The 27,466-nt window shown below is 42.6% G+C and overlaps 1 protein-coding gene across 1 annotated transcript in view; it reads right to left on the reverse strand.

Annotated features, from left to right (window-relative positions):
• The window catches only part of LOC121280446 (6-phosphofructo-2-kinase/fructose-2,6-bisphosphatase 4-like), a 230,776-nt gene that overhangs the window by 17,342 nt on the left and 185,968 nt on the right, over positions 1 to 27,466 (reverse strand). The window contains exons 11-14 of the mRNA XM_041192440.1: positions 24,690 to 24,750; positions 18,067 to 18,085; positions 17,165 to 17,227; positions 11,083 to 11,147 (exon numbers count right to left, since the gene is read on the reverse strand). Of these exons, the coding sequence (XP_041048374.1) occupies positions 11,083 to 11,147; positions 17,165 to 17,227; positions 18,067 to 18,085; positions 24,690 to 24,750 (208 nt within the window). The remainder of the gene's footprint in view (positions 1 to 11,082; positions 11,148 to 17,164; positions 17,228 to 18,066; positions 18,086 to 24,689; positions 24,751 to 27,466) is intronic.

A 27,466-nucleotide genomic window follows, 5' to 3' on the forward strand; every position in this document is an offset into this window, starting at 1 on the left:
GTATAACTAGAGGCTGTCAATATGAGATAGTCCCCAAGAAATCCAATCAGGAATTCAGAAGAAACTCCTTTACCCAGAGAGTGGGGAGAATGTGGAACCAGTAACTACAGGGAGTGGTTGTAGCAAATAGTATGGATGCATTTAAGGGGAAGCTGGATAAGCTTATGAGAAGAAAGAGGGTTACGATGATAGATATAGTTGAGGAAAGACAGGAGGAGGCTCGAGTGGAGCTTAAACACTGGCATGGACTGGCTGAGCCAATGTTTCTGTACCATATATCCTCTGTAATGTAAAAAAAAATTGTCCCAAAGTACTTTACATCAGCATTATATAATACATTCAGGCTTAGGCTTATTAACGGAAAGCAACATTCAAGTTCCAACAGGTAAGTGCTAGGCAATGACCATCACCAACGAGAGAGAATCTAATCATCTCTGTTTGATGTTCAACAGCATTATCATCACTGAATCCCCCACAATCCTGGGGGTCGCCATTGACCAGAAACTGAACTGGGCCAGCCATTTAAATACTGTGGCTACAACAGCAGGTCAGCGACTGGGACTGGGAATCCTGCAGTGAGTAACTCACCTCCTGACTCCCCAAAGCCTGTCCACCATCAACAAGGCACAAGTCAGGAGTGAGATGGAATACTCTCCACTTGCCTGGATGAGTGCAGCTCTAACAACACTCAAGAAGCTCGACACCATCCAGGACAAAGCAGCCCTGCTTGATCGACATCACATCACTCACTCCCTCCACCACCAGTGCACAGTGGCATCAGTGTATGAACTGTAACAACTTGTCAAGGCTCCTTCAACAGCACCTTCCAAACTGGGGACCTTTACCACCTAAGGGCAGCAGACACACAAGAACACCATCACCTGCAGGTTCCCTTCCAAGTCCAAGGAGAATTCGAAGACAGGATGTGGTGTTGCTTAACCAGGAGCTGGTGGAGGTTAGAAAGCCCAGGGGTGATGGATGAACAGAAGTTAGTGAAAATTACAACAACAGCAGCAGAGCTGTGGATGACCTCAAGTTTACAGAGGCTAGAGCATGGGAAGCTGGCCAAAAGTTCATTGGTGTAGTCAAGTCTAGGGGTAACAAAGGCCTAGATAGGGGATGCAGACAATGATCTGAGCCAGGGGCAGAGTCAGGGTAATATTAGAGGTCTTGATGCTGGCACCACTCTGTGGTCTAAGGTTACCTGGGGTCAAATAAGACACTAAGATTGTGAACAGTCTGATTCAGCTTCAGAAAGTTGCCAGGGAGGGAGATGGGATCAGTGGCTAGAAAACAGATTTTGCAATGGGGACATTGGCATTACAAGTGCTTTTTAAATGCAAATTGTTGTAAATGTCTCACAGATATAGAACAAAGCAATATACACTTATCTTATATTCTGCATTTTTTCAGGACAAGTATGAGGAATTGAATGGCTGCCTTTTGAGTTGTATCTTTCCACAAATATCTCAGATTTGCAGTTAATAAGCATTTCAATGCTTATGGCTTTATTTTAGTTCAGCTATACTTCTGCTACGACTTTAGTGAGAAAATATAATCAAATGCAAGGAAATATCATGTTTAAACACATTACTTTCGGGAAGGCATTGTCTAACATTAGCTTTGCATCAGGGAGCTTTGGTGAGGCTTTTTGCAGCAAGTGTAACTAGACGCTGCATTAGTAATGGAAGACTAGTTGTGTTTAAAGCCAAGAGGCTCCTACTATCACACCGATTATTATATATCCTCAAAACTAATCTCACTCCCTAGAACATAGGCGACCAGGAAGCAATAAATCTAACAAAAATTAATAAAATCAATAAACATCACAAAATTAATAGCTGGATTTATGCCACCAAACCATTTTAAAACAAATTCATGAGTCCCATTTAAGGAAACTAATGAGTTAACATTTGTCTATAATTAAAATTCCCATATGCAGAATTGGTCTTTTCAACGTTCTAAGTAATCTAATTGCCTCCATCAAAGCATTGAGTTGTCTCTGTGTCACTGGGAGGCCCGATTCACTGGGAGCCCAAAAGTATTGTTGTCTCAGTGTGTCACAGGGAGCCTTGGCTCAGTGAGGGCCCTAGGCTCTGGTCACTGGGACCCTGGGCTGTTGAGGACCTCATTATCTATTTCATTTGTATCAATTTCAAAGAAGTGGGGCTCGTGGCTATTTCTTATTGTGTTAGGAACTAGATATGGTTTAAGTTATATGTGTATTTGTGTGCGTTAGGAATGAGGTATATCTCAGTTTAATTTATGTTTCTGTATTGGTGTGTTCCTGCTTGAAAACGGATCGAGAACCAGAGGGCACAGGTTAAAAGCTTTTTGCAAAAGAACCAAATGTGAGATGAGAAAAAACTTTTTCACACAGCGAGTGGTTCGGGTCTGGAATGCACGGCCTGGAAGTGTGATGGAGGCAGGTTCAACTGAAGCATTCAAGACAGCATTGGATGATTATTTAAATAGAAACAATATACAGGGTTACGGGGAAAGGGCATACTGGCACTAAATTAAAATGCTCAGAGAGCCGGTACAGACATGATGGGCTGAATGGCCTCCTTCTACACCGTAACAATTCTGTGATTCTGTTAAGAAAGGGGGAACTTGACTTTCAGTTTCACTTTAAAGGATGCCTGCATTTTAATGAGGTTTTACAACTCTTGAAGGGAAATTAAAACAAACACAAGGTAGGAAAAAAAAACTGTGCTGTTGCCTAGCAACAGAAAGAGGCACCCACAGAGACAGAGAAAAACAGATAAGTAGTTTTTAGTTCGGTTGAAACCAGGAGCTAGCAGGAGCTGGACAGGAGAGGGAACTGGAGAAAGCAGATTTCGCAAAAGAACAGGAGAAGGTCCCAGAAACCAGGGAGTGGGGGAGAAAAGAAAATCTGAAGAAGACCTTCCAGTCAAAGGAACAAAATGAATCTGGAAAAGGTCCTGTTGAGTAAAGCTGAGGGTGGGAAGCAGAGGAAGACTCCAAGCTTAAAGGAAGAAAACTGCAGGACGCAGACTTACAGCAAAATGGGCTTGTGAGAAGCCAGGAGATCCAAGGAGACAGCAGTGTGAAGCAGTGGTGAAGGCCTGTGACTGTTTACAGCAGTGTGAAGCAGTGGTGTTCTGTTGGCACGGCGCAGTGTCTGAGAGAAAGCGTGTGAAAAGCTAAGCTTGAATGCATGTGGTGATCCAGGGGAGAAGAACATCAGAAGGAGAGGTTGAAACTCTTGAGGTGGACCCTTGTGGAAGGCGTCTAAGAAAAAGCATCGTTTGGGAGAAGATTCCAAAGCGGGTTCTTTGAGATTGGAGAATGGCAACTGTGTTGGCTCACGGTGTGACAAGTGTCAGGAGGGAGTTGATGAGAGATCCATAGAAACATAGAAAATATGAGCATGAGTAGGTCATTTGTCCCTTGAGCCTGCTCCGCCATTCAATATGATCTTGGCTGATCCTCTATCTCAACGCCATACTCCCGCGCTCTACCCATACCCCTTGACGTATTTAGAGTCCAGAAATCTATCTATTTCCTTCTTAAATATACTCAGTGACTTGGCCTCCACAGCCTCTGTGGTAGAGAATTCCACAGGTTCACCACCCTCTGAGTGAAGAAGTTTCTCAAGTCAGTCCTATATGGTCTACCCCATATCCTGAGACTGTGACCCTTTGTTCTAGACCCCCCCCAGCCAGAGGTAATATCATCCCTGCATCCAGTCTGTCAGCCCTGTCAGAATTTTATACATTTCAATGAGATCCCCTCTCATTCTTCTAAACTCTAGTGAAATACAGGCCTAGTCGACCCAATCTCTCCTCATACAACAGTCCTGCCATCCCAGGAATCAGTCTGGTGAACCTTTGCTGCATTCCCTCTATGGTGAGTATATACATTCTTAGGTAAGGAGACCAAAACTGCACACAATACTCCAGGTGTGGTCTCACCAAGGGCCTGTACAGCTGCAGTAAGACATCCTTGCTCCTGTACTCAAGTCCTCTCGCAATGAAGGCCAACACACCATTTGTCTTCTTAACTGTTTGCTGCACCTGCATGCTTGCTTTCAGTGATTGGTGTACAAGGACACCCAGGTCCCTTTGTACATCAACATTTCCCAGTCTATCACCATTAAAATATTACTCTGGCTAGGCATCGTTCACTTGGTTTCAGAGTGACCACAGGTCGCCTATTGGTTTACATGGACTGTGTGCTGTGTGAACATGAGAGTATAAAATAGCTTTTGTAACTTGTGTTATCCTTACAAATTTGTATATATCTGTAAAGGTGTAGTCCCCGTGTATATATCTGTAAAGATGTAGTTGTGGGTGAAGGAGTATCATAATATAGTTAATCTTTTCTTGTTTAATAAATGTTTTATTCTTTTGTTAAAGGTTCATCAGCTGACTCCTGTGACTCTGTTCAGTAGCCGCCCTCCACGTTTCTAAACAAAAAATAAAAGTTAGGATCTATCAAGCCGGGTTCCACCCTGGATCAGGTTTGCCCAGTAGTAACATCAGCTGGGATCATTACAATTGTTAGTACTTTACAGGTATTCCTGCTCTTACAAAGGCTTACATTAGTTCACCTAACACTGATGCTAGGCTAATAGGCTTGGGGTCACCTGGTCAATTTATGTTTTGGACACAACATTTGCTTCGAGTCCAGTGAAATCTCAATGGTCTTGATCCCTTGATGACAGAAGATGCCCTTAAACATTCTTCAGCTACTTTCTGGCCCAGGTCACGTGTTAGTCATAAGCTCTTTTAACTGATGTTTGCAATATTAACTTCAAGATTTTCTAGAATGCAACACTTTGGCCAATCAGAGTCATCTTGCCAACCCTTTTCTCATGTAATATAAGTTGTTGTGAAATTTGGCATTCTTGTGTTTGGCCTGATGAGTACAAGATGAAAAACTTTAGCAAAATGTCTCTCTTTTCAGCAATATTCATGTTCTGTGCTACTGTGCCACTGATTCTAGAATACTAGATGTACAACAAAATGAGACAGCAAGTCAGTGAATACCTCACCGAAGTATGATTTTACCTGGTAGCTAATTCAGGAGCCAGATTTCAATCTTTCCTGATTGATTCAGTGGATATAAAAATGAGGAGAAATGTGAACGTGTTGCTGAATCACCACTTGCACCCCCATTCACTTGTATTTCATTTGCAGGATTCACCTCTACTTTTATCCTTCAGAATCCAGACTTACTCTCACTTCTTGTTCAATCCTGGGATATTGTGCTCAACGTCTTCACCCATTTCGATTTGTTGTGTTTTTATACAAATCTTATATCTTTCTTAAAAAATTATCTCCTTCCCACAGTCCCACCGCCACCATGTGTCTTTGTACAGTTTTTTATTTCCATTTTACTGTTGTTAGATTCAGCCATATATTAGCTTTAAATATGTCCCAGTTCCCCCACATCCTGAGGTATTTTTTCAGCAATATTTCCCAAATCAATTCTTTTGTTTATCCCTCGTTTCAGTGAAGTTTGCTTTTCTAAATTCAGGCATTTCAGTTCTGGTCCATCCTGCAGCTGAAGCCAGATAACCACAAGTGTAACCAAAATGGTTACTGATCCCAGAAGCAGCACTACTCCTGGGTTACTCCTGGGTTATTACTCCTGGGTTACAGTGTTGTCCTGAATCACTAGTGAGAGCCAGAACAAGATGTTTACTCCAGTGGGCTATGATCCATAGCAAGTGCTTTCATTCTTTCACTCTCCTTCTCTCAGCCGATTGCCATCAGGACATTCCCCCTGTATACTGGGCTGATGGAAGTCACCCAGTATTACAGCGCTTCTTAGTTCATTGTATAATGTGTTGCTATTGTGTTCAGAAAGCCCTTAGGTATAGGAACTGATGGGGTTGTAGAAATAGACTTCTCTCTCCAATTAAGAAAAATAATATTCAGCAGCCTGCCAGAGGTGACATGAAGCAATATTGATCGATAAGAATTTTCACTGTTATCTAGCCAAGGGCATGAACACAGAAACAGACTTTTACATAGGCATAACTGGGCCTGATAAGAGCCTCATGATCGACATCCCTAAACTGTTACAAGAACTAGGAGTGGGAGTCGGCCATTTGGCCGCTCAAGCTTGTTCTGTCATTAATTAAGATCATGGCTGATCTGATTGTGGCCTCAACTCCAACTCCATTCCCACCTCCCTCTGCCCCATAACTCTTGACTCCCTTGTCAATCAAAACTCTATTTACAGTCTGGGAAAAGGTAACAATATGTTCATACAAGAGTTAAGTGAAGAATGATCTCATTGGGCTGGAGAGTAGGTCAGCAGGGTCTGCCTTGGACATCTATTCCCTGGTAATTGAACAATTGAGTGGTAAAAATGATTACATGGATGATCGACATGAGGTATACCAGCCCCCAAAATAAGCTGTAGAAACAAAGAATCAAAAAAGGGAAAATGCAGAAAGAGAACAGCTCCTCGAAATCAATCTCAGCTTGACAACCAAAGAAGATCCCCTGTCATCGTGCTAAAATGGTTCTTCTCAAAGTCATAAGTCACATCCTATTTGAAAGTGGCAAAGGCAAACTATTCCTCCTCGTTTTTCTTGACCTGTCTGCAGCCTTTGACATGGTGACCACACCACCCTCCTCTAACACCTCTCCCCTGTTATCCAGCTGGGTGGGATGCTGTCACCTGATTCCATTCTTATCTATCTAATCATAGCCAGAGAATCACTTATAGAGTCAGATGTTTACAGCACAGAAGGAGGCCATTTGACCCATTGTATCTGTGCCAGTCAACAAAGATCTGACTACACTAATCCCATTTTCCAGCACTTGGCCCATAGCCCTGGAGACTATGGCAACGCAAGTGAATATCTAAATACTTTTTAAATGTTACGAGAGTTTCTGACTCAACCACCCTTTCAGGCAGTGAGTTCCAGAATCCCACCACCCTCTGGGTGAAAATATTTCTCCTCCACTCCCCTCTTAGCCTTCTACATCTTACCTCAAATCTATGCCCCTGGTTATTGGCCCCTCTACTAATGGAAAAAGTGCCTTCCTATTTACCTTATCAATGCCCCTCATAATCTTATACACCTCTATCAGGTCCCCTCACAACCTTCGCTGCTCCAAGGAAAACAACCCCAGCCTATCCAATCTTTCCTCACAGCTCAGACCCTCCACCCAGACAGCATCCTGGTTGCAATGGCTTCTCTTCCTGTTCCTGCGCAGTTAACTCTGGTGTACCCCAAGGATCTATCCTTCGACCCCTCCTATTTCTCATCTACGTGCTGTCCCTCAGTGACATCATTTAAAAAGACAGTGTTAATTTTCACATGTATGCAGACAATATCCAGCTCTCCCTCACCACCACCTCTCTTGACTTCTCCGCTGTTGCTAAGTTATCAGACTGATTGTCCAACACCCAGTAAAGGATGGGCAGAAATTTCCTCCAATTAAATATTGGGAACACTGAAGTCATTCTTTCGAGTCTCTGCTGCAAACCCCATTCCCTAGCTTCTGACTCTATCCTACTCCCTGAGGTTAAGTCAGTCTGTTCTCAGCCATGGAGTTTCCACCTCATATTCGTGCCATTACTAAGGCAGCCTATTTCCACCTCCAGAGCATCACCCAGTCTCAGCTCATCTCCTGCCAAAAAACCTCAATCATGTCTTTTGTTACCTCTGGACCTGACTATTCCAACCCACTCCTGGCTGCTCTCCCATGATGTCCCCTCCATAAACATGAGATCATCCAAAAAACTCTGCACCTTGTATTTTAACTCACATCAAGGCCCTTTCATCATTCACCAATCACCGCAAACCCCCCCCCCCACCCCCCCACATCCCCCCCCCCAACATCTCCCCCTCCCCCCCCACATCCCCCCCACATCCCCCCCTCCCCCCACCTCCTCCCCCACCCTCCTCCCCCCCCAACGCACCCCCAGCTGCCTGACCAACATTGCCTTTGGTCAAGTAATATTTTGATTTTGAAATTCTCTTTTTGCAGGTCCCTCCATGGCCTCATCTATCCCTATATCTCTAACCTTCAGTCCCACAACCCTCCGGGACAGAAAAGCACAGCTGCTAATGAAGAAGGTAGTTGCTAGTCTCACATGCTCCTAGTGCGATTACCCATGTGCTTTGGGAAGTATTTCCTTTTTGAAATGTCCCGTTAGTAACAAGATGTGCTAATCTATATTCTGAAGGAGGCTTAAATGGTTTCCTGATTAAGACATCATTAGGTTCCAAGAAATGCCCATGTGACCTGGGTTTGGATAGCTAAGAAGCTAAGGGTAAATAGAAAGCTAATTGCAGTGGGAGGGTTCAGCCTGTTTTTCTGTTTGGCAGTTCAGAACACTGGGAATTGGAGGAGAGAGAGAAGAGGCAAGGCTCTCTCCGGATGGAACAATTTTTTGTTTGGCAGTCTTCGAAGAGATCCTGGTGTTGAAATCGCTTTCTGAGAATAGAGCAGAGACTGTGTGTGTTATACTGCTGGAAAGGACAGAACACTGAAGACAGGAACAAGGAGGGGCTGTAGATTGGATAAAACACATTGCTGCTGTTGATTAGCCATTGGCACCAGAGCCCGCCAGACTGTTTAAAGGATCAGAAAAGGGAGTCTATGCCACCAGGACTGTTGTGATCCAAGTGAGAGAGGGTTCATTCAAATGTACCTTGTCAGTATTAACTGTATCTGGGGACTTCAGATGGAATAAGGTTTCTGGTGAAAGCGACTTAAGGGCTGAGGCAATTGGATGGGAAGTGAGAAATCGTACATAGTGGATATAGAGTTGAAAGACTGAGATTACATGTGGCACCACATTGGTGCAGGAAGTAATGTGCATGCCTGGAACTATGTGAGGGTGTATCTTCGTTGTATCAACTACTTAAAGCAACATTTACCTTTTTATTTGAAATATCCTTTACCTGTTAAATAGATGTTTGGATATGTCGATTTTAGTTGGTTTGTTACAGTAAAAATTTTAAAAAGTGAAATCTTGTCCATCGGTTTTCTTTCTGCTGGCATTATGAGGATTCCTTTTGGGGATCGTAACACTAGTTAAGACTATAGCCGCTAGTGCAACTAGTTTGTAGCGGCTAGGCAAAGTGCCAAAACATCATTTCTCTGTATAGGTGACGAGGTGGCAGGTTTTGCATCAGAAACAAGTTTAACTATTAACGACAGCTGGCTACTGAAAAAAGGTTTTAATTCACCTGTGCACTCAAACTACATGGGCTCTTATCCATTAAGGATTCCACCAGGGCCACTCAACTCCTGACCTTATTAGAAACTTGGTCCAAACTTGGACAAAAGAGCAGAACTCCAGAAGTGAGGTGAGGGTGACTGCCCTTGACATCAAGGCTGCATTTGACAGAGTGTGGCATCAAGGAGCCCTAGCAACACTGGAGTCAATGGGAATCAGGGGGAAAACTCTCCACTGGTTGAAACCATTCCTAACACAAAGGAAGGTGGTTGTGGTTGTTGAAGGTCAATCATCTCAGTCCCAGGGCTTGGGGGTGGCATAGTGGTATTGTCACTGACTAGTATTCCAGAGACGCAGGGTAATGCTCTGGGGACCCCAGTTTGAATCCCACGGCAGATGGTGAAATTTGAATTCAATAAAAACCTGGAATTAAAAAAGTCTGTTGACAGCCATGAAACCATTGCCGATTGCCGTTAAAACCCATCTGGTCACTAATGTCCTTTACAGAAGGAAACATGCTGCCCTTACCTGGCCTACACGTGACTCCAGATCCACAGCAATGTGGTTGACTCTTAAATTGCTCTCTGAGCAAGACAGCGAAGCCCACATTCCATGAGTGAATAATAAAACATTGCTGCGGAAGTTCCTCAGCCCGAGCATCTTCAGCTGCTACATCTTATGATGGAGGGAAGTGGGGATGTTCGCTGATGATTGCACAATGTTCATCAACTCCTCAGATACTGAAGCAACCGTTGTCCAAACGTAGCAAGACTTGGACCATATCCAAGCTTGGGCTGATAAGTGGCAAGCAACATCCAAGTGCCAGACAATGACCATCTCCAATCATCACCTCTTGATATTCAACAGCATCACCATCACTGAATCCCCCACATCAGCAACCTGGGGGTTACCGTTGTCCAGCCATATAAATACTGTGGCTATAAGAGCAGGTCAGAGGATGGGAATTCTGGGGCAAGTAATTCAACCCCAGACTCCACCAAAACCTGTCCACCATCTAGAATCTTTGAAAGATAGATTCTGGAGAAGCAGGGGATGAAAGATTATCGGGGATAGGTGGGAAAGTGGGATTGAGGTTACAATCAGGTCAGCCATGATCTTATTGAATGGCGGAGCAGGCTCGAGGGGCTGAGTGGCCTACTCCTGCTCCTAATTTGTACGTTTTTACAAGGCACAAGTCAGGAGTGTGATAGAATACTCTCCACTTGCCTGGATGAGTGCAGCTCCAACAACACTCAAGAAGTTCAACACCACCCAGGACAAACCAGCCCACTCGATTGGCACCCCATTCACTCCCTCCACCACTGACACACAGTAGTAGCAGCAGTGTGTACCATGTACAAGATGCATTGCAGAAACTCACCAAGGCTCATTGAACTGCACCTTCCAAAACCATAACTTTTACCATCTAAAAGGACAAGGGCAGCAGATAGATGGAAACACCACCACCTGCATGTTCTCCTTCAAGCCACTCACTGTCCTGACTTGGAAATATATCGCAGTTCCTTCAACGTCGCTGGGTCAAAATGCTGGAACTCCCTCCCTAACAGCACTGTGGGTGTACCTACACCACATGGACTGCAGCGGTTCAAGAAGGCAGCTCACCACCACCTTCTCAAGGGCAACTAGATGGGCAATAAATGCTGGCCCAGCCAGCGATGATGACATCAACCGAATGATTAAAAAAGGAACTAAAAGCCTGAAAGTTACTGAGAGTAGAGAAAAGGGCAAAAGCCTTCCAGTGTTTGACATCAAACTCAATACAATCCCCTGCAGAGATATTTCATCATCATTCCCAGGAGCTGCCAGTATAACTATACCAAGCATCTTTTACCAAGCCTAATAAGCGTTTCTTATTAAATAATTTAACCTGGTTCCCCACCTTACCTCTGGCTTTTCTCTGTGTGTGTTGACAGCTTCAATATTGAGGAAAATGGATTCAACTTTACAACCTAAGAGGGAAAAATATGCAAATGGTCAAATAATGTTCATTCACATTAAAAGCATTAGGATTACCAGAAACTTTCATTCAGTTACTGGAAAATGATTTTCTTTTTGTTACAGCTGCTGTCTATGCTACATTGGTAAGAGAATACTGAAAAGTATTAGGTAATTACTTACATTCGATAATTATACAAGAGTTTCAGAATGTAGTGTAATGGGGCTGAGCGGGGACTCAAATCATTGCAAGAAGCGGGGCTTCTATTAGTAAAAAATTTGCTTAAACTTGTGATAACAACACAATGATACCAACCACCCCCTGCAATACCAAGCACAACAGTTCCCCACACATGCCAACCACAGCTGTTCCCCATAGATATCTGGGCTTTGTGAAGCTCTCTCTATTTTTTAAATTTCCTTTGCTGTTCTTTATATCTTTCCCAGTCTGCAGGTTTCCACTTTTCTGAGAGGTCAGATGAATTGGGAAAAGATTCTTGCGCCTCTTTTCTCTTTAAAAAATGCTGTGGGCTGGCCTAGAGGACTTTAAAATGATGAAACATTTTGAAAGAGTAACGACAGAGAGAATGCTTCCACTCGTGGGGAAGGACAATATTAAATCAACATCTTGGCCCTTCTAGTTGGTCACCAAGAAATCCAAGATGGAATTCAGAAGAAACTTCAAGAGAGGTAAGTGTGTGGAACTCACGACAACAAGGAGCAGTTGAGGTGAATAGTCTAAATGTGTTTAAGGGGAAGCTGGATGAATAAATGAGGGAGAAAGGAACAGAAATATAACCTGGCAGGAGTTAGTTGTAAAAGGGTGGGAGGAGGCTCGAGTGAAGCATATATGCTGGCAAGGCCTGATTTGTATCATAGAGAACCAGTGGATGTGGTGTATTTGGATTTTCAGAAGGCTTTTGATAAGGTCCCACACAGGAGGTTAGGAGATTAAATTGGAACACGTGGGATTGGGGGGTAATATATTGGAATGGATTGAGAACTGGTTAACAGATAGAAAGCAGAGTAGGGATAAACAGATCATTCTCAGGATGGCAGGTTGTTACTAATGGGGTACCTCAAGGATCAGTGTTTGGGCCCCAGCTGTTCACAATCTACATAAATGGTTTGATTGTGGAGACACAAATCTAGATGGGAATGTAAGTTGTGAGGAGGATGTAAGGAGGCTTCACGGGGACGTGGACAGGCTAAGGGAGTGGGCAAGAACATGGCAGATGGAATATTATGTGAATAAGTGTGAAGTTATCCACTTTGGTAGGAAAAACAGAAAGGCAGAGAATTTCATAAATGGTGAGAGGTTGGGAAGTGTTGATGTCCAAAGGGACCTGGGTGTCCTTGTTCATGAGTCACTAAAAGCTACAGGCAAGTGCAGCAAGCAATTAGGAAGGCAAATGGTATGTTGGCCTTCATCACAAGGGGATCTGACTACAGGAGTAAAGTTGTCTTGCTGCAATTGTACAGAGCCTTGGTGAGACCTCACCTGGAGTATTGTGTACAGTTTTGATCTCCTTGACTAAGGAAGGATATACTTGCCACAGAGGGAAGGCACCGGAGGTTCACCAGACTGATCCCTGGGATGGTGGGATTGTCGTAAGGAGAAAGACTGAGGAGAATGGACCTGTATTCGCTAGAGTTTCGAAGAATGAGAGGTGATCGTATTGAAACTTACAGAATTCTTACAGGGTTCGACAAGGTAGATATGGATAGGATGTTTCCCCTGGCTGGTGAGACTAGAACCAGGGGATACAGTTTCAGAATAAGGGGCACGCAATTTAAGACTAAGATGAGGAGGAATTTCTTTACCCAGAGGGTGGTGAGCCTTTGGAATTCTCTGCCCCCGAGGGCTGTGGAAGTTCAAATCACTGAGCATGTTTGTCATGAAGCTATTAATGTATATATTATTGGAAAATATTTTTTCTTTTAAAATAGAGGTTTAGTTTATGGTGCTTTGATATGTACTAGTTTTGGTATGTAAGAGCGATAGCTGCATTTGCATTTTTTGAATAGAGCATTCAAGAAGTGGGGTGAAAACTATCACCTAGCCAGCAGATACCAAGCAATATATGTTTATATTACTAACAAAATTGGTGCTATGAAAGGGGTTTCATTGTTAAAAGGTGGAGTTCCAGGAGACTGGTGAGACAATGAGAATTTACATTGAATGAGCGGTGCTAGGTATAACTTCAGCAGTTTCGGGTGTGTGGGGCAGAGGCAATGAGAGATCAAAAACAGCTGTAAGCCTCCATCTGTCTCCACACGAAGAACCTCATTTTGAATTTGTAAGGTGAAAATGCTTTGCCTGGTGTCTGGTTCAGTCTATGGGTTGCTGTTGCCTTAATGGAGATTAGTTTGGGAATTTGTTAAAAGTTATGATAGTAATTTGTAGCCATATGTATATATATTTTAACCTGTGTAAATTAATAAAGTGTTTCATTTAGTTTAATGTGAAACCTCGAGAACTGGTGGTCTGATTCCTGAATTTAGAGTTGCATCTCAAACATAACACTTAAAATTATAGGTTATGACAGTTGTTTAAAGTTTCCCTCTGGGATTTTTAAATAACTCCGCTTTACCAACTGTTGGTCATTACAATGTTCAAGACAGAAATCAATAGATTTCTGGATACTAATGACATCAGGGGATATGGGGATAGTGGGGAAATAATGGCATAGAAGTAGCTGATCTGTTTGAATGGTGGGGTAGGCTTGACGAGCCGAATGGCCGACTCCTGCTCCTAATTCCTACATTCGATGTAATTTTTATAATCCCTTTCGCTTTTATACTATTTCTCAATTCTTTTGTTGGCCAAGGTTATTTAATTACCTAAGTTGAGCTCTTTCCCTTTTGGAGGTGCAGGTGGATCTTGTATTTTACCAAATGCTCCTTAACCATCTCCCAGTGTTCATCTGTAGTTTTACCCATCTACAGCCTGTCTATTGTGGTAAATTTCTGCCTTAACCCTTCAAAGTCAGCCTTACTTAAATTCAAAACTGAGGTTTGCGATTTACTCTTCTCTCAAACCTAATCTTGAATTCAGTCATATTATGGTCACCCACTAGCGTGAAAAATATAGAGGAACAAACTGGCAAGGAAATTTCTGGTTTATTACCTGAGCTGTATGCACATTGGCATAGGGTACATAAAATTAGAGAGATGAATATATGGCTCAAAGACTGGGTTGGGGGTGTGGGATGTGGGATGGGGGTGGAAGATGATACAATGCTGGCTGAGTGACAGGAAACAGAGTATTGGTAAATGGTTGTTTCTTGGACTGGAGGAAGGCATAAAGTGGGGTTTTCCCAAGGGTCTGTATTAGGACCATAATATGACCTGGGCATACAGGGCACAATTTCAAAATTTTCAGATGACACAACATTTCTATTGTGAACTGTGTTGAGGAGAGTAACAGACTGCAAGGTGACAGGCAGACTACTGGAATGGATGAACGCATGGCTAGATGAAATTTAATGAAGAGAAGTGTCAAGTGATACATTTTGGTAAGCAGAATGAGGAAAGGCTACAAGTAAAAGGATACAATTCTAAAGAGGGTGTAGGAGAAAGAGGACCTCTAAGTATATGTGCATAAATCTTTGACACTGGCAGGGCAGGTTGACAGAGAGGTTTATAAGATATATAGGATCCTGGGATTTATAAATAGGGGCATAGAGTACAAAAGCAAGGATGTTATGTTGAATCTATATTTAACACCAGTTTGACCTCAACTGCAGTATTGTGTCCAATTCTGGCACCACAATTTAGGAAGAATGTGAAGGCTTTGGAGAAAGTGCAAAATAAGAATGGTTCCAGGGATGAGACACTTCAGTTAAGTAGATAAATTAGAGAAGTTGGGACTGTCCTTGGAGAAGAGAAGGTCAAGAGGAGATTTGATAGAGGTATTCAAAATCATAAGGGGTCTAGACAGAGTAGGTAGGGAGAAACTGTTCCCATTGTTGGAAGGATCGAGAATCAGAGGGCACCAACTTAGGGTGACTGGCAACAACATGAGGAAAAACTAAGCAGAGAGTGATTAGGATCTCAAAAGTCATATTCGACTCAAAACATTAACTACTCCGTTTCTACAGATGCTGCCAGACCAGATGCGTATTTCCAGCATTTTCTGTTTTTATTTTAGATTTCCAGCATCTGCATTATTTTGCTTTTATCTTTAGTCACACTATCCAATTATTCCCAATCCCCTGCTCTTTCCCCCATAGCCCTGCAATTTTTCTCCTTCAAATTCTTATGCAATTCTCTTTAGAATGTCATTATTGAATCTGCTTCCACCACCTTTACAGGCAGCATATTCCAGGTCATAACTCGTTGTAAAAAAAATCCTCTCAGGTCACCTCTGCTTCTTTTGCCAATTACCTTAAAACCTGTCCCTCTATTTACCAACCCTTTAGCCACGTTCTGGAAACAGCTTCTCCTTAATTAATTGATCGGAAGGCCATATAAGACTATCACGTTTCATCCTAATTTTCTCTGCTCTAAGGGGAACAATCCCAGTCTCTGCACATAACTGAAGTCCCTCAACCCTGGTACTATTCTTGTAAACCCCCTCTGTACCCTCACCAAGGCCTTGACATCCTTCCTAAAGTGCTTTGCCCAGAATTGAACACAGAACTCCAGCTGAGGTCTAACCAATGCTTTATAAAGGTTTAGCTAACTTGGTGTTTTCATACTTTGTACCTCTATTAATAAAGTCCAGGATCCCAAAGGCTTTTTAACAGTCTTCTCAATTTGTCCTGTCACCTTCAAAGATTTGTGTATGTGCCCCATTGTTAACTCATATAACTGTGTATCAGGGAAGAATGAGTCTGAAGCTGGTCTTTTGCCTCAAGCAGGTTTACTCTTCAGCAGCTCATCAGAATGACAGATTCCCAGTTCCTTTCCCCCCAATGAAGTGTTACAAGGGGAATTAACTCTGTTGAGCTTGAAGTGTTACAGCTGTATCCATTTATGAGTATTATGAGTTAACAAATTGGCAAAAGATTAAATTAACAAATTAAAAGGGCAGCCCCTTAAAGGTGAACTGCAACAAAACACAAAACTATAAAGGAAACTTATAAAGGTCAAACCCATACAGTAATTTCGAGGGGTTACCCCACGGCGCCCACCAGCAATGGACGGCCTCAATCATACCAGCAGACACCGCGTGCTCCCTCTCCGTGGATACCTGGCCACGATCGTAGCCGCGGTAGAGGGGCAGACAGTCGGGTTGGATGACCTCCTCAATCGCCCGCTGCCTGGACCTATTAGTGGTCAATTTGGCCAGGCCCAGGGGCAGGTTCATGAGGAGGTCCTCCTCCCTTCTCACCTCTCTCCGCACCGGGTGCCCAAAGGTTAGGAGCGTGGGACTGAAGTGCAACCAAAAATTAAGAAACAAATTTTTAAGATAACTGAAAAGGGGCTGCAGTCTACAACAACCTGTATATGCATTGTACCCATTTATGGAGGAGCCAATGCCCAGCACCTGTTCTAACAATGCAATTGTTTTAACAATGTAGTTACCTGTTAACAAGGTGTTGTTATTGAACCTTGACAATGTAATTACTCTATTCCTGTACTCCCTTTTAAAATTGTACTATTTAGGTCATATTCCCTTTCATTCTTCCTACCATAAATGTATCATTTCATCCTTCTCTGCATTAAACTTTATCCGCTTTGTGTTTGCTAATTTTACCAGTCTACATCTTCCTAAAGTCTGTTACTCTTTTCCTTATTGTCAATTACATTTGCAAGCTTCATACCATCTAGAAATTTTTCCCATTTTACCCTTGGTCATCAATATATATTAAAAAGAGCAATTGTCCCCATACTGACCCCTGAGGAATGACACTGTATACTTCCCTCGAGTCTGAAAAACAACTGTCACCATTACTCTCTGCTTTCAGTCCTTTAGCCATTAGCTCATTGTATGGAAGAATATTGTAAAGGATGAATGGTCTCCTCCTGTTCCTGTGTTCACTGTTTAATTTACAAAGATTCATTGTGACCCTAACAGACTTACCATATGCCACTGGGGTCAATTTTAAGACAGTGTGCAGGGGGCACTTCAGGTATGGGAGTTCCTCTGGAAATAGAATAGATACATGGTAATTATAAATCATTGTGGCAAACAGAGAATCAACAAAACACAGAATTCTACACATTGCCTTCCTCTTGTTTTTGAATGTGTTGTCATCTCTCAAACTTATGCCGATATTTCCCAACTCCACGTTTGAATCCCTACTTCGAGGTTACTGCCTCTACCACAGTACCGAAACAGCCCTTATCAAAGTCACAAATGACATCCAATGTGATTGTGGCAAAGGTAAACCTTCCCTCCTTGTCCTTCTTGATGTGTCAATAGTCTTTGACGTGACTGACCACACCACCCACAGTCAATGTCTCTCCACTGTTGTCCAGCTGCGTGAGACTACTCTCACCTGGTTCTACTCTTTTCTAATTGTAGCCAGAGTCACCTGCTTTTCTTTCTGTTCCCACACCGTTACTCTGGTATGTTCCAAGCAACAATCCTTGAGCCTCTCCTATTTTTCATCTACATGCTGCCCATCAGCAACATCATCTGAAAATACAGTGGCAGTTTCACATGGTACACTGACGGCACCCAAACCAGTGGCACTGCCACATCACTCAATATCTCCCACTATTGATCAGACTCCAGTACTAGTTGAGCAGAAATTTCCACCAACTATACATTCGGAAGACTAAACAGTTGTCTTCAAGTCCCTGTTAAGAAAGCCTCTGTTTTAAAATTCTCACTCTTCTTTCCCTCAACTACAAACATACGAGTTGGGGCAGAAGTAGTCCACTCGGCCCCTCGAGCCTGCTCTGTCATTCAATAAGATCATGGCTGATCTGATTGTAACCTCAACTCTATATTCCTGCCTACCCCCAATAACCTTTCACCCCCTTGCTTATCAAGAATCTATCTAGCCCTGCCTTAAAAATATTCAAAGATTCAGCTTCCACCACCTTTTGAGGAAGAGAGTTCCAAAGGCTCACAACCCTCAGAGAAAAAAATTCTCCTCATCTCTGTTTTAAATGGGTGATCCCTTATTTTTAAACAGTGACCCTTAGTTCTAGATTCTCCCACAAGAAGAAACATCCTCTCTACATCCACCCTGTCAAGACCCTTCAGGATTTTATATGTTTCAATCAAGCTGTTTAAAAGCACTATATAAAGTTATTGTAGTTTGCAGTTATAAATCTGCTTCCTCAATTGTTTTAATAATGCAAGCCCTCTCAAAGACCCTCTCAAGCTTATTCGCATAGCTGTCTGTTCAAGTACTCAGACCTAGGTTTTGCTGCTTCTGCGCTTGGTATAAAGTTACACCAAAAGGAAATGGTCTAACAGCTCACCCAGTTAGATATTAGACACATTGCTCTCTGGCAGTATAAAATTTCCTTTCCACACAAGCTTTGTGCCAATTTAGTGCCAGTAGCGATTTATTTTAAATAAAGAAAGGTTTGCATTTATATAGCACCTTTCAAGATCATCTCAATGTGATTTCCAGCCAATAGAGTACTTTCTCTATACAGCGTAGTCACTGCTGCAAAGTGGAAAACCCAACAGCCAATTTGCACTCAACCAACTCCCACAAACAGCAATGTGATAATGACCAGATAATCGTTTTTTTATGATACTGACTGAGGGATAAATATTGGCCAAGACACAAGGCAGAACTCCCTCGCTCTTCTTTGAAATAGTGCCATGGGATCTTTTACATCTACTCAAGCAGGTAGATGGGGAACTTAAACCCACAACCTTATGACTCAGAGGTGAGATTGCTACCCACCAAATTATGGCTGACATGACATTTTGTTGTTATTAACTATACTGGGCATTTGTGCTCTAAGTGTGTCAGAATGACTTTACTCAGCTCCTTAATGAAGCAGAAAGATTGAAGAGTTTCACTGCATCATTGTGGCTTGCACTTGAACTTGGGAGCAATAAGTGAAAGCAAATTGATCTATTATGGGATCACTGAGGGCTAAAATCCCAATGGGTTCACTTGTCACAAGCGTAATGGTATGGAACTCCTAGTTACCCATGGAGTAAAGTGAAGATTCCCATCCCAATTCCTGTGACAGGGTGAATTGTTAACCGGATCCACGCCGATTGGTGAAATTAAAACTAAGACACAGCTGCTTTCTTTGCTGGAGAGAGTTTATTGGCTTAGTTCACAGTCAACACTACTCCAACCACACCCCCCCACCCCCGCAAGTGTCCCAGCTATCCCCATTTATAGATGTACAAATACCCATCACCTGTTTAGCAATGTAATTGCCATTAAACCTTAACAATGTAATTAATAAGACATTGACATGAATTACATGCTTGGAGTGGGTAGCCCACATCTATAAGAGTGCTTCAGGGATATTCACCCCTAATCTGCGGCAGTGGGTTAGAGTGGCATGATGTTGCTCATCTGAAATCACTTAGCTTAATTTGGGAAGTTCCAGCTTTTAGCTAAGGGGAATTTTGTTGAGAATTTATAAGGAGGGATAGGTGGAATTTACCAGGGAGCTTTAGAAATCCAGCAGACATACCCCCTTGTATCTGCTTTCTCCCCACCAGAAGTAAAGTTGCCTATCCAGAAGATGGAATCCTGGCAGAACTTGATTCTGCTCCAAACCGCAGCCTCCATTGGGTGACCTGCCTAAGTTCCACTCTGGATTCAGATTAGAATGTTGGTATCTTGGTCTCAAGTTTGTAGTAATTTTGGATTCGAAGTCAATTCATGTTATTTTACAAGAGACACAACAATCCAAAAGTACCTTTGTAAGTTATGAATAAAAGTAATTTCAATAATATTCTGCTCGAATGAAATAACTTTCATAAGTAATTTTCAATTGTACCATGTGTTGTTTATTGTGAGATGTCTTTTTTTAAGAAGCATTATTTTAATATAATTTTTCAAAACTTTAGGAATCTATCATAGAATGTATGCATTATTTTCATTTGAGACTTTCAGAAAGCATCTCTATGAAAGAGCTATTCAATTAGCCACCTTATTTACTGAGGTTGATAGATTTCTGGACATCTAGAAGGAATGAACAGATTGTGGGATAGGCAGGAAAGTAGAGCTGATATCATTCAGCTATGATCTTAATGAATTGTGGAGTACACTTGAGGGGCCGAATGGACTGCCCCTTCTTCTATTTCCTATGTTATGACCTTAGACCAGTGTAAGCGAGGAGTTGGCGAGTTGAAGGGGACAATAAGAGCCCCAGGAACTATATTAATACATTCCTGCAGACTTTTAAAATCGCTGTCACATGCACAATTTTGTGAGAGGGTGATGGTGCCCAGAGAGCAGAGTAAGAAGAAGAAGAGGGCGAGCATGGTGGAGCCCAGGGTTGGGGGTGGGGGGCGTAGTTCAGTTTCTATGTTCAAATTACACCAGAACTGCTCCATGAAAATTGGATTTAATACAGCTCTGGAAACTTGTGTATAACCACACGGCCCATCAAGCCTGCTCTGTCATTCAATATGATCATGGCTGATCTTGGGTTTCGATTCTACTTTCCTGCACCCCATCTCCCTTCATTCCCTGAGACACCAAAAATCTGTATCCAAGACTCAAACGTATTCAATGATGGAGCATCCACAACCTTCTGAGGCAGAGAACTCCAAAGATTCACAAAGATTTCTGTTACAACAACTTGATGTGACTTGACATCAAGAAAATTCAGGGCTATAGTGTCCAGAATGTAACATTAACTTACTGATCCCTGAAAGGGTGTGTGTATTTTTTTTTATTATTTATGTTTGTGATTTGATACTATGTCCTTACTCAGTTACACTGCTAAGAGCTTGCAGAAGATTACAGACTAATCTGCAGCTGTAACTGAATCCATCAACGACATATACAACACACTGGGACAGCTCATTGTAGTGTTGTTCAGTGGCTCTGCTGCTGCAGGTGGCCCTGGGCAGACACTGCTTTCTCCCTGGGATAGGTTGCTTAAACTAGTATCCAGGTTTGTTCCCTTCTTTCCTTGCTCCCTCGTTCTTCAAGATAAGTAGAGAATCCTTTCAGGAGTCAGGCAGAGGGAGCAAAAGTTAAACTGTTGGGCTGTGGTTTGATCATTTCACTTCCAATAGAAATTTGTGCAGCAATTTCTGAGCAACAGGCAAGACTGAAAGCAGGATCTCACTGCACAGTTACAGGGTGTCACTCAGTTTCTTCCTGAATACCCCATCCTACTGTGTGGTTACTGTTAGGGGGCCTATAAACTAGTCCGGCAAGTGACTTCTTGCCTTTACTATTTATATTGCAGGCACTTAAGAGGGTGCAGGGGAGACTTATCAGAATGGTTGCAGGAATGGGGGTTTTTAGTTACAAGGTTAGGCACAAAAGGCTGGGGTTGTTCTCCTTGGGCCAAAGGATATTTATGGGAGATTTGAGGTGTGCAAGGTTGTGACAAGGTGGTGGTGGTGGTAGCATAGTGGTATTGTCACTGACTAGTAATCCAGAGACCCAGGGTAATGCTCTGAGGACCCAGGTACAAATCCCACCATGGCAGATGCTGTACCTGTCCTGGGAGTGTTTGATGGGGACAGTGTAGAGAGAGCTTTACTCTGTATCTAACCCCGTGCTGTACCTGTCCTGGGAGTGTTTGATGGGGACGGTGTAGAGGGAGTTTTACTCTGTATCTAACCCTGTGCTGTACCTGTCCTGGGAGTGTTTGATGGGGACAGTGTAGAGGGAGCTTTACTCTGTATCTAACCCCGTGCTGTACCTGTCCTGGGAGTGTTTGATAGGGACAGTGTAGAGAGAGCTTTACTCTGTATCTAACCCCGTGCTGTACCTGCCCTGGGAGAGTTTGATAGGGACAGTGTAGAGGGAGCTTTACTCTGTATCTAACCCTGTGCTGTACCTGTCCTGGGAGTGTTTGATGGAGACGGTGTAGAGGGAGCTTTACTCTGTATCTAACCCCGTGCTGTACCTGTCCTGGGAGTGTTTGATGGGGAGGGGTAGAGGGAGTTTTACTCTGTATCTAACCCCGTGCTGTACCTGCCCTGGGAGAGTTTGATAGGGACAGTGTAGAGGGAGTTTTACTCTGTATCTAACCCCGTGCTGTACCTGTCCTGGGAGTGTTTGATGGGGACAGTGTAGAGGGAGTTTTACTCTGTATCTAACCCCGTGCTATATCTGCCCTGGGAGTGTTTGATGGGGACGGTGAAGAGGGAGCTTTACTTTCTTTCTACTGTTGTCCAGCCAGCGGTGAACTGCACTTGCCTTGTTTCATTCTTATCTATCTAATGTAGCCACAGTATCAACTGCAATGGCTTCTTTTCCCATTCGCACCATTACCTCTGGTGACCCCATAAGGGTCTATTCTTGGCCTTCTCCTATTTCTCATCTACAATACCTCTTGGACCTCGCTGTTGATAATCTGCCCTAATATTGCCTTTTGTGGGTCCATGTCAAATTTTGCTTTATATCACTCCTATGAAGTGCCTTAATGTTTTATCTTGTTAAAGGGGCTATATAAATACAGGTTATCATTGTTGATTGATATTTTATTAACAAATTATACTAAATGGATGACACAGAAATTGATGCTTTAAAGACAAACCTTGGACCAACTCATGTAAATCAACGAAAGTCAAGATATAAAAGCAAAGAACTGTGGATGCTGGAAATCCAAAAAAAGAAACAAAAACAAAAATACCTGGAAAAACTCAGCAGGTCTGGCAGCATCTGCAGAGAGGAACACAGTTAACGTTTCGAGTCTGCGTGACTCTTCAACAGAACTAAGTAAAAATAGAAAAGTGGTGAAATATAAACTGGTTTAAGGGGGGAGAGTGGGACAGACAGAGCTGGATAGAGGGCCAGTGATAGGTGGAGATAACCACAAGATGTCATAGACAAAAGGACAAAGAGGTGTTGAACGTGGTGATATTATCTAAAGGAATGTGATTATTAGGGGTAGAAAGCAGGACAAGCAAGGTACAGATAGCCCTAGTGGGGGTGGTGGGAGAGGGGGTGTGGGGGGGGGGGATCGAAAAAGGCTAAAAGGTAGGGATAAAACAATGGATGGAAATACATTTAAAAATAATGGAAATAGGTGGGAAATGAAAAATCTATATAAATTATTGGAATAAACAAAAAGGTGGGGGAAAATCAGAAAGGGGGTGGGGATAGAGGACAGAGTTCATGATCTAAAGTTGTTGAACTCAATAATACAGTCTGGAAGGCTGTAAAGTGCCTAGTCGGAAGATGAGGTGCTGTTCCTCCAATTTGCGTTGAGCTTCACTGGAACAATGCAGCAAGCCAAGGACGGACATGTGGGCATGAGAGCAGGGTGGAGTGTTGAAATAGCAAGCGACAGGGAGGTCTGGGTAATGCTTGTGGACAGACCAAAGGTGTTCTGCAAAGCGGTCACCCAGTCTGTGTTTGGTCTCTCCAATGTAGAGGAAACCGCATTGGGAGCAACGAATGCAGGAGACTAAGTGTTGACTTAGATGTGACAAAAATATGTGACATAAATTGTGCAATCAGCATAAGTACACACACTCAGGTAGATGGCTCAAGGTCCAATTCCGCAACCAACCAAACAACTATTGCTGCCAAGGAATGTCGCAATCTAACCCTGCCCCCACCCTCTAAACTATCTAACCTAACCCTGCCCCTAACTATGCAAACTAATCCTGTTCCCTAACCAGCATTACAACAGTTAGGCTTGCAGAAGATTCAGAACAGCCCCAGATTTTAAAATGTAAACCACAAAGCTGGTCATATTCAACAGTCCAAGTTCGAACCATGAGATAAATTAATTGTGTCTGACAAAAAGCAGAGACTCGTAAATTCAAGATAATTTAGCTTCCTTCCTAACAGCACTGTGGGTGTCCCTACATCACATGGACTGCAGCAGTTCAAGAAGGCAGCTCACCACCACCTTCTCAAGGTCAACTAGGAATGGGCAATAAATGCTGGCCCAGCCAGCGACACCCCTGTCCTGTGAAAGAATAGAATAAAACTTGATTGTTGAAGGAACTCTGACGCAGCTTGTGCACAACCTCTCAACAAGGTTTGGCTAATGATTTTTGCCAATTGCTGAATATCTTGGTTACACATGGATGCAGATGCAATGAGTTGGAAGGGTTTCTAAATGTGTTTTGTGCATGAGTTCTTGCCCAAGCCTCACTGTTTCTCAGTACTCTTGAAAAGCCCTGTGCTAATTAATAATCTTGGTGTACACTTGACCTACATCATTAAATCAAGTAAAGCTGATAGCAAAGTAGCTGCCAAGCTCTCCTGTGCTGAATCAGCATAAGAAGTTGTTTGTAATGAGCTTAGTGTTACTGTCAACAAGTTATCTGGATATTTCCACTGCCAATTGAGCTGTCATCAACATCTTTTTACAGGAACCACCATGCATGGCCAGAAAAGGAAAGACCTGCATTTCAATAGCATCTTTCACTACATCAGAATGCTACAAAGTGCTTTACAACCAATTAAATATTTCTGAAGTATGATCAATGTAGGACAGACAAGTATAATTAATGTAGGGTACACAGCAGCCAACATACACACTGCAAGATTGCACAAACAGCAAAGAGATAAATTACCAGATAGCCTGTTTACGTGATGTTGGATCAGGGACAAAGTGGCCCACATCTGTCAGAGGGAAAATGTTAGAAGCTATTATTAAAGATGTTATGGCAGGGCACTTAGAAAAATTCAAGTCAATCAGGCAGAGTTAACAGGGTTTTGTGAAACGGAAATAATGTTTAACCAACTTATTGGAGTTCTTTGAAGGAGACACATGTGCTGTGGAAAAAGGGGAACTGGTGGATGTGATGTACTTAGATTTCCAGAAGGCATTTGATAAGGTGCCACATCAAAGGTTATTGCAGAAAATAAAAGCTCATGGTCTAGGGGGTAACATATTGGCATGGAGAGAAGATTGGCTGGCTGACAGAAAGCAGAGAATTGGCATACATGGGTCTTTTTCTGGTTGGCAGGATGTGACGAGTGCTGTGCCACAAGGATCAGTGCTGGGGCCTCAACTCTTTACAATTTATATAAATGACTTGGATGAAGGCACCGGAGGTATGGTTGCTAAATTTGCTGATAACACAAAGATAGTTAGGAAGGAAAATTGTGAAGAGGACATAAGGGGGCCACAAAAGGAAAAAAGACCAAAAACTAAGACATACAAAGAGGCGAAAGCTAGTGGTAGGTCAGAAGATCGGGATTTTTTTAGGGACCAGCAGGGATGATTAAAAAGCCAACAAAGAGGGAGAAAATTGATTATGAAAGTAAACTGGCAAGAAACATAAAAACAAACAGCAAGAGCTTCTGCGGGAATATAAAAAGAGAGTGAGTGGCTAAAGTGAGCGTGGGATCCTTGGAGGATACGACTGGAGAATTGATAACGGGGAACAGGGAAATGGCAGATAATTTAAACCAAAATCTTCATGATGGAGGACACTATAAACATCCCAACAATATCAGATAAGCAAGGAACTTATGGGAGGAAAGATCTTGTAACAGTCTCTATCACGAGGGGCAAAGTAATTGACAAACTAATGGGATTAAAGGCAGACAAGTCTCCAGGACCTGGTGACCTGCATCTAAGGGTTTTAAAGGAAGTGGCTGCAGAGATAGTGGAGGCATTGGTCAAAATATTCCAGAACTCACTGGATTCTGGGAGGGTCCCAGCAGATTGGAAAACTGCTAATGTGATGCTCCTGTTCAAGAAGGGAGAGGGAGACAAAAAGCAGGAAACTATAGGCCAGTCAGCCTAACATCTGTCGTTAGGAAAATGCTAGAGTCCATTATTAAGAAAGAAATAGCAGGACATTTAGAAAAGCTTAACACAATCAAACAGAGTCAACATGCGAAAGGGAAATCATGTTTGACAAATTTGCTAGCATTCTTTGAGGATATACAAGCAGAGTTGATAAAGGGAAACCGGTAGATGTGTATTTGGATTTCCTGGAGGCATTCGATAAGGCGCCACATAAAAGGTTATTGCACAATATAAGAGCTCACAATATTAGGGCAATGTATTAGCATAGATTGAGGATTGGTTAACACATAGAAAACAGAGAGTCGGGATTAATGGGTCTTTTTCAGGTTGCAAAGACATAACTAGTGGAATGCCACAAGGATCAGTCCTAGGGCCTCAATTATTTACTATCTATATTAATGACTTGGAGGAGGGGGCAAAATGTAAAGTATCCAAATTTGCCGATGATACAAAAATAGATGGGAGGGCATTTTGTGATGAGGACATAAGGAATCTGCAAGGGGATATAGATAGGTTTGAGTGATTGGGCAAAAATTTGGCAGATGGAGTTTAATTAGGAAAATGTGAGATTTTGCACTTTGTTAGGAAAAATCAAAAGGTAGTCTATTATTTAAATGGAGAGAGATTCCAAAAAATGTAGCACAGAGGGATCTGGGTGTTCTTGTGCATGAAACACTTAGCATATAGGTACAGCAAGTAATTAAGAAGGCAAATTGAATTTTGGCCTGTATTGCTAAGGAGTTAGAGTTTAAAAATAGGGAAGCCTTGTTACAACTGTACAGGGTGTTGGTGAGGCCGCACATGGAGTGCTGAGTACAGTTTTGGTCCCTGTATTTAAGAAAGGATATACTGGCATTGGAGGCAGTTCAAAAGTGATTCACTAGGCTGATTCCTAGGATGAAGGGATTGACTTATCAAGAACGGCTCAACAGGTTAGGCCTTTATTCATTAGAGTTTAGGAGAATGAGGGGTGATCTTATTGAAACCTACAAGATTCTGAGGGGGCTTGACAGGGTAGATGTTGAGAAGATGTTTCCACTAGTGGGGGAATCTCAAACTAGTGGACATAGTTACAGAATAAGGGGATACTCATTTATAACCGAGATGTGAAGGAAATTCTTCTCTCGGAGGGTAGTGAATGTCTGGAATTCTCTACCCCAGAGAGTTGTGGAGGCTAGATCACTGAAAGTATTTAAAGAGGAGGTAGATAGATGTTTGAAATGTCGGGGAGTTGAGGGCTATGAGGAGCTGGCACGAAAGAGGAGTTGAGACCTGGGGTAGATCAGCCATGATCTTATTGAATGGCGGGGCAGGCTTGAGGGGTTGAATGGCCTACTCCTGCTCTGTTACTTATGTTCTTAGATAGGTTAGGTTTGGTGAGTGGGCTAAGATCTGGCAAAATGAAGTATAATGCAGGCAAATGTAAAATTGTCCATTTTGGCAGGAAGAATAAAAAAAGAAGCTTATTATCTAAATGGTGAGAAATTGCAGAGCTCTGAGATTCAGAGGGATCTGGGTGTCCTAGTGCATGAATCAC

This window comes from Carcharodon carcharias, chromosome 7 (assembly GCF_017639515.1).
Source record: "Carcharodon carcharias isolate sCarCar2 chromosome 7, sCarCar2.pri, whole genome shotgun sequence".
Taxonomy (NCBI): domain Eukaryota; kingdom Metazoa; phylum Chordata; class Chondrichthyes; order Lamniformes; family Lamnidae; genus Carcharodon; species Carcharodon carcharias.